At 42.2% G+C, this 12349-nt stretch overlaps 1 protein-coding gene across 20 annotated transcripts in view; it reads right to left on the reverse strand.

Annotated features, from left to right (window-relative positions):
• Positions 1-12349, reverse strand: part of BLTP1 (bridge-like lipid transfer protein family member 1) — a 1779540-nt gene that overhangs the window by 1721825 nt on the left and 45366 nt on the right. For all 20 annotated transcript variants that reach the window (XM_069242474.1, XM_069242454.1, XM_069242518.1 and 17 more), the window contains 2 exons: positions 11557-11709; positions 5111-5248 (listed from right to left, as the gene is read on the reverse strand). In XM_069242474.1, the coding sequence (XP_069098575.1) occupies positions 5111-5216 (106 nt within the window). In that variant the 5' untranslated portion in view covers positions 5217-5248; positions 11557-11709. The remainder of the gene's footprint in view (positions 1-5110; positions 5249-11556; positions 11710-12349) is intronic.

The following is a 12349-nucleotide window of genomic DNA, read 5'->3' on the forward strand; positions in this document are numbered from 1 at the left end:
CCAAGTAGACTCTGACATAATATAATTATAACAGGTCAAATTGAGATGACACAGATTCCAACATATGAATCTTTTATAGAAGCGACCAGGTGTTACACCATTGCAATGTATCTCCATTTGGTGTTGCAAAACAATAACATTTGTTTTTTAAAACTCTACCGATGTCACAGATCAATAAATCTTCAATCAAAAACTAGCACTAGTGAAGTATACGTTAAGGAAAGTCAGGCTTGGATTAATGCCAATAACTCAGGGAATGCTTAACTATTAGGAATAGAGTTCAATATGTTGCTTTGTTGGCAGACAATGTAAAGGTTTCACGGCTAGGGAGGTGTGGTTAGCAAATAGCCAGATTGTTCTTTTATCGGGATCACACACAAAATGCTTTTAAAATTCTATTCCAAGTTTCTAGTTTGAAAAGTACTTGAAAGCGAGACCTTACCTTTTAAAAAGACAAAAGTGGTTCATTTGTGGGCCCACTGTGGAGTGGACTGCTTTGGAAGCACTGTAACACACGTTCGACACTCATCCAGCTATCAACACACACAAGGCATTTCCAAACTATTTGACATATATCCCTTTGCCCCTAAAGCTGGAAATCAATCTATGTCTAAAAGACCATTTCCAAGCGACCAAGGATTTAGAGCAGCATGACCAATTAGATCTACAAGAGGATACAGAACAGACAAGCTTCTGGTACAGTCAGAAGGCAACTCATTGTTGCCATCACTAAGGATCCCAAGACAGTTTAACAGCTAAATAGGATGTTCTGGTGAACAGTATGATAGGCCTCATATAAGCAGAGTTTGATCACAGCGTAAGCACAGCCCAGGTCAGAACCCAACACAAGCTTTTCCCTGAGGTCTAGGAGGTAGTTTTAGTGCTGAAGCAAGGCAAAAGTTAAGTTAGTGGTGTACCAGCAAATTCCTTTAGTAGGTTAGGGGAGAATCGCAGATTGGTTATGGTTTATAAGCTTATATATTACTGTTGTTAGGAATCGAGATGCATGTAAAAGATTCTCAGACTAGCGCCCATGGTGGTGGTTTTGAAAAGGGAATGACTGAATGATCTTGTGAGGGAATTTACCATGCCAGAAATGCAAAAAATAAGAAAAAGGAAAACTTCGAAGTCTATCTTAATCACTAAGGAGTTGGTGTGGAAGGTTTGGCAAGCAAAAGGGTATTAGTGACTTAATATTCCAAGACCGGGTTAGCTCAGGGAAAATTGCCTAAAATGTCTTGCCAATAGAAGTGGATGGAGTGAGAGATGGATAATACAGTACAGGAGGGATTCAATCTTTGCTTGGAAGTCGCATCAAGACATTTAAGTTGTTGTGAGCTTCTAAAGAGGCAGCTGGGTATAAGGGAGAGTCAGCCTTCACGAGGTGTGAAACAGCTCCAGGGACCTTCTTTTGATAATAGGATGCTTCAGTTGTGCAATAAAGCAAGAGACTGATCAGCCAATGCTGAATCTGATTTTTCTCCAACTCATTTCGGAAAACTCAACTCTGTTATTTCAATGTCAAGTGATTAGTAAAAGCAGCAATGGTAGTTGGGCCTCTTGTCTCTCAGATTAAAATTTTCATGCATGATTCCTTTTTAGGTTGAGCCAACTAGATAGTATAGCCGCCTGGTTAAGCAAGATATTGTGGGCTTATCAAGAACAGGAGGGCTTTACCGTCACTTTCTTTTGTCTGCTTCTGGTCAATCTTGTGTCTAAGGAAACTTTTTTTTTTCCTTTTGTCTTAAGCACTCCACTCTCTAGTGTGCTTCTCTTCAGTCCTATACGATCTGTGCTGCTTGCTCTTGCTGTGTGCTTAGCTCCTACATGCTTCTGTCCCACTCCTTTCTTTAGTTTTCTTTTCTATCCCCAAACTCCATTTTGTTCTCTCTCCAGTTTGCTTTTTTCCACCTCCACTGTGTTGGTTCTCCCAATCACACTCTATGTTGCTTCTGCCCACTGGACCCTTTCGGATGCTTCCGCCCCAAAGGCAATAAGTTCCAAAGACTAGAGCTATTGGCTTTGCCAATACTTATAGTGTGCACCACTAATGGGCCCTCTAAACCCAAGCCTAAATTTTAGGACAACATCAAACGTCTGTCTAATAAAATAATCTGGATAAAAAGCCCATTACTTAACAAGCAACTTTTACAGAAAACATTTCCTCATCTCCCTTCTCACTTCTTTCTATTGTCTTGCGCACACTGGGTTCTGTTCCATTGTGTTATCCTTAGTCTTCTGTATAATTAGGACACTTAATAAACAAACATTAGCAAAGCAAACAGGTGGTGCCTTTATAATATAAGTCTCAGGTTATTGGGTTACCAGGGCTGCTTGAAGAACTTTCCCCCCCCCCCAAAAAAAAAAAAGAAGAACACAACACAGAGGGAAAACAAACAAACCTTGAGAGATCTCAAAACTACCTGAATTCAATATTTTCAAATCTTTTCAAAGGCAAGGTATTTTTCAAAACTTTAAAACGGAAACCCTGAATATGACTTAAAAGGCCTTTTGTATGCGATTGAGTTTAAAAAAATAAATAAGAGCAGTATTTGCTGGTACCTAAAAGAACATAAGAGCAGTCAGACTAAGAAAGTGTCAGAATTTAAAGGAAAAAGCTTGCCAAGGCCAACTCGTAACTTGAACAAGTGCTTCGGCCACTTGTTACTCTGCAGCAACCCAGGGGGAACCAATTACACCTTCTGTCTAAAACCCCAGCTGAGTGAGTTCCATGGTACACCATACCTCCAGTGCCAGTAATGCTGCCTTTGTGTGGTGTGTCAAGGCATAGGCTTTAATATAATGTGGCACAAAGGAGATGAAAGAAAACTAACCTGTTTAAAGTCTCTTTAGCAAATACCTGTTACTGTGTTTTTTTAAATGGCCACACTGGATGAGGCATGAAGCAACATAGAGAGCAAAATGGCAGGGATGTTAGGTAATGTAGGAAAGTGGGATATGTGTTGTGGTTGTGTGACCTCACCTTGCAATATCACAACCTCTATCAGGTTCATTAACAAAACCTTTAGCTCAGTCCTAGGTTGCTGTGGCACAGAGCAATCAGGCTTAGTTCAATAAATAAGGGCAACGCATTTCCAAGTACCAAAACAGTTAACAGGTGAGGAAGATAGCACACAAAATCCAAAATTAATTTATATAATGACATTTATTTTATCTTTAAATAAAAAACAAATCTATTGAAGGAAACAGGAGATTTAATTTTTCAAAGGTAAGTCAATTCTTTTTGGAAAGATGCAATAAATCGTAATTAGATGGGTAGCGCCTAGCCAACTACGGGTACTTCTCAGCTTGGACGGATCACAATGGATTGGAGGCCAGTGACAAGAACCACTGGGGTCCAGGGAGACAGTTACCCATTGCGTCCAGCAGTTTTAGTGTCCTCAGTGTCTTCTTCTCCTTTAAGGTGGTCCAGCCAAGATGCCATCTTGTTTGTGGGAGGGGAAGTCTCACTAGCCGATGGGACAATAGTTCACATGAGGCAACTTTTACAACTTTACATCACTTCCTGGGGGTTGACCACCAAACAATCACAGAATAACTCTCTCTACCCAAATCCAAGATGGTGCAAACCTCATTCCCTTGTGAAAAGCCCTAGGCACACTCACAGGGTGCACTCAGCATAACAAGCCACTTGTCTTGAAAACCCGATTCGGCAGCAGATTTTACAACTTGAAGGAGCTGTCACCCATTCTACCTACACAAATGAGCAGGCTGGAGATGTTGTGATTGCCATTTGCTTCATGGAGGCAGCAGCCTCTTTGAAGCTGGGCCTTCTGTGGCCACCGCCCAGTAGTCATTCTGCTGGATGGGGTGATACCTCCTCCCACCAGCAATTATTTGTTCCCTGTCCTGGGATCGTTTCACACTCCCTAGCAGAGGAACAGCATGTTGTCTCGGGTGACAACTGCTGCAGATATACAAGAAAGGCTACCAGAGGTTTAGGCAACAAAAGGAGTGACTTTCGATAGTCAAATTCCTATTAAAAGTTACCCTAGATCTAATCTCAGCAGGGAGAAGTTTTTAATGTAATGATTAATTTAATATCTCGGAGTAATAACTTTAGTGGTCTCAAATGGAAGTTAGCAATTACTTTGGTGGCTGGTGAATTTCCATGTTAGCCACTGGGACCACCAGTCCTCCTACAGGGAGGACTACAATTCTGAATGTTCACTGTCAGAGCATGTTAAACACAAAAGACCCTCCTCTTAAATATTAAGCCCTAGTTGGCTACCAAAGCCTTTCCTACAGGTGGCTTGATTTTAAAAAGTATGGATCTATCATGGAAAAAAGGTTTATTTTGACAGGTCAAGGTATCAGTTTTAAAGCTGCCTTATTAACTTGCAGTGGCAAGCCTAGTGTCACATTTTCACTGAAGCAGAGGCACAATTAAGTGCTGGAGTCCACTAGTGACATTTAGTTTACTAGCTTAGAGTACCTCTTGTACCATAGACGAAGGACATATAGGTATGTTAAGCACGCCAATCAGAGATTAGTCAATCCTTTTAAGGAGATTGGGGGTCAGTGCACACTGGGGCTTGTATAGGAGGGCTAGTGCACTACAGAGTCTAAAAACCAGCATCATCAGTACACAAACTTGTAGGGAGGGCCGCGCTGGATCACATAAAAAGAGGTCCTTACCAAAAGGGAGGAAGCAGGACAAGGAAGGAGACAAAAGTACACAAAAACACTCCCAATGAGTGCTAGAAAAATGAAAAAATTAGTTCCCTGATGTAAGCCCTGGATGGATCCAAGTCATCCAGTCAAAAGAATGGTAAACAAGCTATTCTCCAGGGAAAGGCAAACTCAAGAAGAGGAAGAAGAGCCACCTTATAAGCAATCAAATGAGACTGACAGGAATACCAACAAATTATCTGGCCATAATCTAAACAACAGCTCTTCTGTAGCAAACTGCTTTTATGTGCTTGTAAGAGACCTAAAAGTTATGAAACAAAAACAAATTATGTGCACACCAGAAGGTGCTGATTAAACATGCCATGTACCTCATAATTAACAGATTTCGCCAATGTATTCCTTAAAAGTAAATAAAGGCCATAAAAGGACCAAGACAACAGACATAGCATAAACTTACCAACTAGCAGCCAAACCACATTCGAGTTATGTTCGGTTAGGAAATCTTCCAATTGGGTAATGCTAGGGACAATGCTGTCATTTTTGTTATGCTCCACTGCCACCATTGCTGTAGGTTCCCGGTGCCTGCATCTAAAAACTAATAATGAAGAGTCAGAATAAAATTACAATTGTTCTTTATTCTTGTGGAATTACAGTATCATCCAAAATACACAAGACGTATAGATGACTATATTTTAGTATGTAAGGACTTATGGTGAAAATGTAAAATAATAGAAAAACACAGACAGAGCTATGTTTATGTGGCATAATAAGCATAACTGCAAGTAGAACCATAGTTGTCTAAAAGATAAGGGACTAGCAGGAGGAGCATCACTCTAGGTTGCAGTACTATCGGGGAACTCAATCGACCAACGAACACTTACTGACCTCCTTTAGATGCAGTGTGAGTGATGAAGAGGCACGACTGCTACTGTATGTACATCTGATGTGATTTGGCCAGGTAAAATGTCTCAGTTGCTTATACCCCATTCCTGGAGGCATGGCATAGAACTGTGGCCTCAGCATTTGAGTGGAATGTGTGCCACAAAATATAGAAAATGCTCACTGAGGTAAGCCTTCTAATTCCATCTGTTAAGTGGGCTATAAATACTACCAAACAATCTTTAACAAGCACTAGCAATGCCAATTGGTCTGGCTTTAAAGTAACGTTGGATGGATTGGGGACCATTACAAGTAAATGGCATGGGAATAGATTTGTATTTGTGTGGCAGCAAATAACTGTTGAATAATACTGATGTAGGTTAAAAGGTCAGGGAACAGATGCACTGTCAACACAGACCCAAAATTCCTTGTGGGTTAGTGACAACTTCTTCCCATCTGTGCTGCTGCCGGAGAAAAGCATAAATTATCTTGTTATTTAAAACACTTTGATAGCAATTCAATGTCATTGGTGTGCCTTTGAAAGTTGAAGCTTAGGCAGCTAGACAAATAAACAAAATGATCACAGCTGTGTGGAGGGCAAGCATGCCATTGTGGAAGCAGACAATCTCTGTCCAGTCAAAACATGTAGCCCTGGCTCCCAATATGTGGTCAGAGCCAAAACCCCTCTAGTAATACAAAATTGTCTGGCAACAGTTGTGCTGTCGAGCCAGGCAATAAAAAGAGCTAATTTGTATTCATTTTTTAAAGATATTGCCTGTGAGAAACGTCCGCCAACTTCCCTGTAAACAAAAAGTCGCACACATGAGCTTCTGGCAATGCCAAATCATCTAAAAACAATGAGGCCTTTTCAACTCTAAACCATGGAATGGCATGAAACTAATATCAATTACAATTGGCTGAGATGCTGTGCTGTGTTGATTTGTATAGTGTACTATTCGCCTGCGCGGGTATCCAGGCGCTTGGTCATGTGTGTAGTTTTTCTGATCCCAAAGGTGCTGATACGAAGATCCAAGTCTTCAGCTTCCTGAGGGACTCAAGAAGTGAGGAGGAGGCTCTTGTGTGTAGAGGGAGATCGTTCCATGTCCTGGTTGCAGTGTAAGAGAATGAGTGACCTCCAGTTTTGATTTTGTGAATGTCTGCAAATGAGACTGAGGCAGAGTGTAGGTGTCTGGTGGGTTTGTGAAAGTGTATGTGGTTGTTCGGATACTCCGGCCCTGTGTTGTGTGGAGCTTTGTATGTCTGCGTGAGAAGTTTAAATTGGCTGCGCTTGTGAATAGGAAGTCAGTGAGGCTTCTTGATGTTAGGGGTGATGTGGGTGCAGCGTGGGAGTATGAGACTTGTAGCGGTGTTTTGGATGGTCTGGGGTCTGTTTAAAAGCTGTTTTTGAGATTCTGGCATAGAGAATGTTGGTGTAGTCCAGCCTGCAAGGGATGAGTGCTTACGTGTCGGTTCGCCTGGGGTTCTGAGGCAACCATCTGAAGATTTTTGCCAGCATGCGTAGGATGTGAGAGCAGGAGGTACAAACTGCGTTGACTTGAGCCGTCCTATTGAACCCGTCGTCCAGGATGATCCCTAGATTTCTTAAGAGGTCTGCAAGTGTTGGTACTAGGTCAGACGGCCACCAGGTGGAATCCCTTGGGGAAATCTTGTTGCAAAAGACCTATACTTCCGTCTTGTCAGAGTTGATGTGAAGGGTGGCAGCCTGATCCTCTGGATTTTTCCTGTGAGGAAGGAACAGATACATCTAAAAGCAGATCCTTGTATCCCAATCTTGTGGAGTGATGAGGGTGTTATGGGAGACAGTGTCAAGGGTCGCAGACAGGTTGTGCAGCAAGAGGGCCGCTGTTTTGTATAATTTCAGGATGATTTGGATGTCATTGGTGGCTGTGATGAGTGCAGTTTCAGTGCTGTATTTCTTTTTGAATCCTAATTGAGTGTTGTCTAGCAGATGGTAAAGTTTGAGGTGGTTGCGACTTGCTTGTTGCTGGCCTTCTCAATCACTTTGGCTGGACAGTGAAGCAGGGAAATGGGTTGGAGGTTGCTCAGTTGATTAATGTCGGTTGTAGGCTTCATGAGGAGGGCGTCGATTTCTGCAAGTTTCCATTCATCTGGGAAAGTGGTGGGCGTGATGGAGGTGTTCATGATGTAGATCAGGGTGGTACTAACTGGTGATGTCCCTGGGTTGTAAATGTATGGGTCCACGGGGGCCCCTAAGTGGATTTTCTGCAGAGTGCAGCAGTGTTGTTTCTGGTGATGGTTGCCCAGTCGATAAGGTGGCCATCCTGGTTGGTGGTGGGTAAGTTAGCAACAAGTTCTCTGGGGTTGGGTTGACGTGCAGAGTTGCTGTAGGATGTCTGTAATTGTACTGTGGAAGAAGTTGGATGGGCTGTTACAGAGTTGCTGGGAGGCAGCAATGTTGGTGACAGTGGCTGAGGGTGAGGTGAAATCCTTTGCAAGCGAGAAGATCTCCTTCCAGCTGTTTAAGCTTCCTTTGATGTGGTCCACTAGTATTTTTTAACTCATTTGCTGGTGATAGAACTACCTACATGGCTGCACTCAAATGCTGTGGGTGGGGTAGTGCCTAAGTCGCCATTTCCTTTGTAGCGGTTACAGTGGCTTTGGTATCTTGAAGAGCTTCAGTGTACCAGCTGGTCTCCTTGTATGATCTACTATGCTTTCTGGTTTTGATGGATGCGAGGGAGTCCGAACAGTCGTTGATCCAGTTGTTGACGTTGTTGGTGTGTGAGTTGGTTCTGGGACGATCTGGGTGAGTCTGATGTTGCTGAAGCTTTAGAGGAGTGCTGTGGATCAGGGCTCGTGTCAGTCTTCTACGTGAAAGTTGAGGTCACAGAGGCGAATGTAGGCTCTAGGGCTGATAGTGACTAATGCAAAGTTGACAGAGGTGGCTCGTGGTCTGGGTGGTTGGTAGGTGATGGTTCTGTTCATGGTCAAGTTTATGGAGATTTGCAGCTAGAAGAGCAGATGTTCTATGAATGGGGTGGTGTTCTCTTGGGATATTGCGTGACAGGTATGTTCAGACATGGGCCATGTGCCAACTGTGCCACAGGCCTAAAGTTTTACCTTGCTAACAAATAAGCTGAAACCAGCCTGGGGTAGATTATGTTCCCATTCAGAAGTGACTGGGACATGCGTAGAAGTTTTGTTTGGACTGATACTAGTGAAGTGGTACTAAGGCTGAACTGCATATTTGTCTGGTCCTGGTTCGAGGTAATATGGTGGGCAAAAATAAATGGACTAAGTGGCAGAGATGAATTGAAGCAATCCACCTATCAATTTGGTTTTTGTCTTCTTCCAAATACTGGAACCACAATTTGATGGTACGAACACACTTCATCTAAATAACAATCTGCAGTGATTCCCGACAGTAGGTGGAAATATGGTATTTCAGATGAGCAGTGGAAAGGTAATCCTATTTTAACCTGTTTTAATCACCAAAAAAAAGAACTGGGTCTAAGCATCATGAATGGTTTGTAAATTAAGAGATCTAAAATGGGTGCCATACCCTGATCTTACAGACCATTTTAACAACAGTGGGTAAAAACAGTATGCAGAAGATAGGTAGTGGTATACGTACTGCCCCACTCCATGGCCACGGGGGGGTTGGGGAGGGGGGGCTGGGTTGGGGGGTGGTGTGTGTGTGTGTTTTTTTCTTTGGGGGGGGGGGTGGGGGAGGATTCAAGTGTCATTTTGGGAAGCCAAAAGGGGCAATCAATAGGCCTACTGTTCAATAACCACAATGATGTCCATCCTTAGTGAAAAGCTGGTTATTCTGCTGTCTCAGAGACGCAGTTAGATATTCAAACCAATTAAAGGGCAGGAAGCACATTCCCTTTTCAGACGTCAGGCAATTCAGAAGCCCGGCTCTTTCTTGAGATCTTGATAAGAAGCATTTTATTTCTAGCCAACAAGTACGTTTCATGAGTCTGCTACATAATTTATTTAGTTTTACAGAATAAAAAGATTCAGCAAATTAAAAGGAACCAGGAGGACATCAGAAAACAAGGATATGGACCTCAAGCAATAAGTCCATGGAACACACTTGGACAGCATGTTCAGAGAAGTTGATACATATGTAATGTTTTCTATATCAGGAGTCCCCAAAGGATCAATTTGGCACCAGGAAGTGCATTTTCCTACACAACCCTAAGATTTGACAGCAATCAGACCAAAACTGGTTTTGAGTAAGCTAGATTTAGGTTAGGCTATCCCCTTATTCAAAACTCCATTGCACAAGTAGATGCTCCGTGATAAAAACAGATGGCACTGGTAACTCAACATTGTTAAAAAAATTTTTAAAAAAGGAACTTGAACATTTCTGATACACTAGTCACAATAGGATGACTTTCAAGGTTTCTATTCAAGTGCACACAGAAGTCAGTAAGTGTACATAACAAACACACACAAAAAAATGCAGTACATAATGGTCAAATTCATCACAAGTGCATTGTGCCCATTGTACTGTCATTTTAGTCTGCCAAAGCAGTAACTTTTGGCCTCCTTAAATTGCAGTCAATATCGCATCATTCATAGCGTATACGGGAACAGCTTTATTAACGTCAGTACTGCTGTAACCTTCTCTTGACTAGGGTTAGTAAGAATTCAGCTGATTTAAGAAGGTTGTTAATGTCGGTTAGGAATAATGTAAACTCAAGTACTTTATGTATGGCTCTAGAGCACAATGTTTAAGGTGGGGGGGGAGAAGGAGAATTGACCCAGTTGAGCTCAGGATGGCTGCGACTTCTCAGGTTGGTCTTCAAAGCTGTTTCTTCACCTTTGTGGATCAACCGGGCAAAGTGCTCCCGGGGGTCCCTGAAATGACTATGTCACAAGATAGTAAGAAGGCAACATTTTCATCCCCTGGAAGTGTGCAAAGCCTGCTTGCCTTCCCCCATCCAGAGAGTTACTGTTGAGGCCTGTGGGAGCTGAAACAGTGGTGTTGGTGCACTCTGCTGCACTCCCCATCCCAACATTCTGGGGGTGGGGTAGTGCAGGGTAATGCGAGAGTATCCTGAGTCATCAGGATGGGGCAGGACGAGGAGCAGTGGACAAACAGCAAATCGTGGTCAAACTGGGACCTCAATTAGACACCTGAACTCTGCAGTCATGACAAAGAAGTGTCGATTAACTTGTATACTGCAACCTCAATATGAAAGATTTAATCCCAGGGTACAATGTTATTTTTGTGAAGATCAGAGAACCATGTTTGAAAGGAAGGGCTGCAGTCCTTGAAGATGAGCTGCAGTTACTTGGATTCAAAGGAGATGGATTTTTGGCTGCAACACACAATTGGTAAGACCTGACTTAAGTTGTTGAAGGTCATGCAGACAGATAGGTGGCAAATGTATAGGCTGAGCTGGGAATCATCAGAGAAGAGGGACACACCTTGCTTGATCGTGGGGGGTCTACTTCCTAAGTAGCTCATAAGAATAATGAGCTACACACTAGATCAAAAGGAGCCTTTCAAATAAATTGTTTTTGACTGTGTGGTAAGTGGATACCTATTCTGGTAACTTATGTTCTCCACTCCTCAGGCAAATAAAAGTACATAGATTTCCTTGTAGTGTGTCCTGATCAAAACAAACCAGACTCCAAAGTGTGGGAGGCATCAACACTACGCTCAGAAGAGCGGAATTAGAAAAGAGACGCAACTGACGAGGACCATGCAGGTTTGGATTTCGTGGTTGGATTTGGTTCATGGCCGCAGCATATTGCTGAATGCATCATAAATGCATTATTAAGAAACAAGAGGTTTGTGAGAGAGGTCTAACAAATGAGGCAGGATAGGTACATTGCGTTGTTTTGGAGTGGCATTCTTGGATCTCTACTGACAGCATCTGGGAAGAGTTCATAGGCCAGGGATGTATGAATGATCTACAGGCATAATGGACAGAAGGCATTAAATACATAGCTTATGTAGGTTGGTACCAGGCATCATTAGAGAAGACTGTTAACATCATTCTATGTACATTTTGATAGTCTTACCTTATATTCTCGTGAGCATTGGCATGAAAAGCTGGAAGGAGTTCGAACAGGATTTGTTGCTTTCTCATAGTTAGCAAGTACCTCAGGTGACCACACACAAAAAAGGCATCGAGAAGTAGGAGCAGTACTGTTGGTGGACAAGCCATGTGCTTGCTGAAACAACATTAAATATTTATTAAGGGATGTCTTGTAAGGAGCTCAAAATGTTTGGCAACGGTTTGAAAGTAACTTGGCCTACAGATATAGCAAACAAAGGTTGGCAACGACACAGAGCATCAACAGAATCCCTAAAAAGAATGCCAATAAGGTTTTCCAGCAAAGAGGTTGAGGAGCATAAGAAATAAATCTACATAAAGTATTTGCACACCCATTGTTAATAATCATACTACACAATGAAAAACAGCATTACAAACTACTGCAACAATTGAGCTGAATTACAGAAAACCAAGAGCCCATATGTGATAAATGTGTGTCAAGAGGCGATTCTCTTGATTATTAGTTTAAAGAGTGAGACACAAGCATAAGTCTTTTTAATGAAGAAGGAATATATAAGTGGTGTATTAAATAAACAACTGTATTATCTACTTTCCTACACGTGTTTGGGTTATTCTTCTCTTCAACTTTGCCTTCTGCACCACGTTTTGGTTTGTGAAATTGAGTGCTAATTGTACTAGCGCATGTGTAACACATAGTGGTGCAAGTCAACAATTGAGAAAACAAAACAATTGCTTAAGGTCTCAAGCAGAGTAGTAGTCAGACGGAGTTCGCTGTAGAAAGATTAGGAAAGAAAGGT

The sequence above is a fragment of the Pleurodeles waltl genome, chromosome 1_2, assembly GCF_031143425.1.
Source record: "Pleurodeles waltl isolate 20211129_DDA chromosome 1_2, aPleWal1.hap1.20221129, whole genome shotgun sequence".
Classification (NCBI taxonomy): Eukaryota; Metazoa; Chordata; class Amphibia; order Caudata; family Salamandridae; genus Pleurodeles; species Pleurodeles waltl.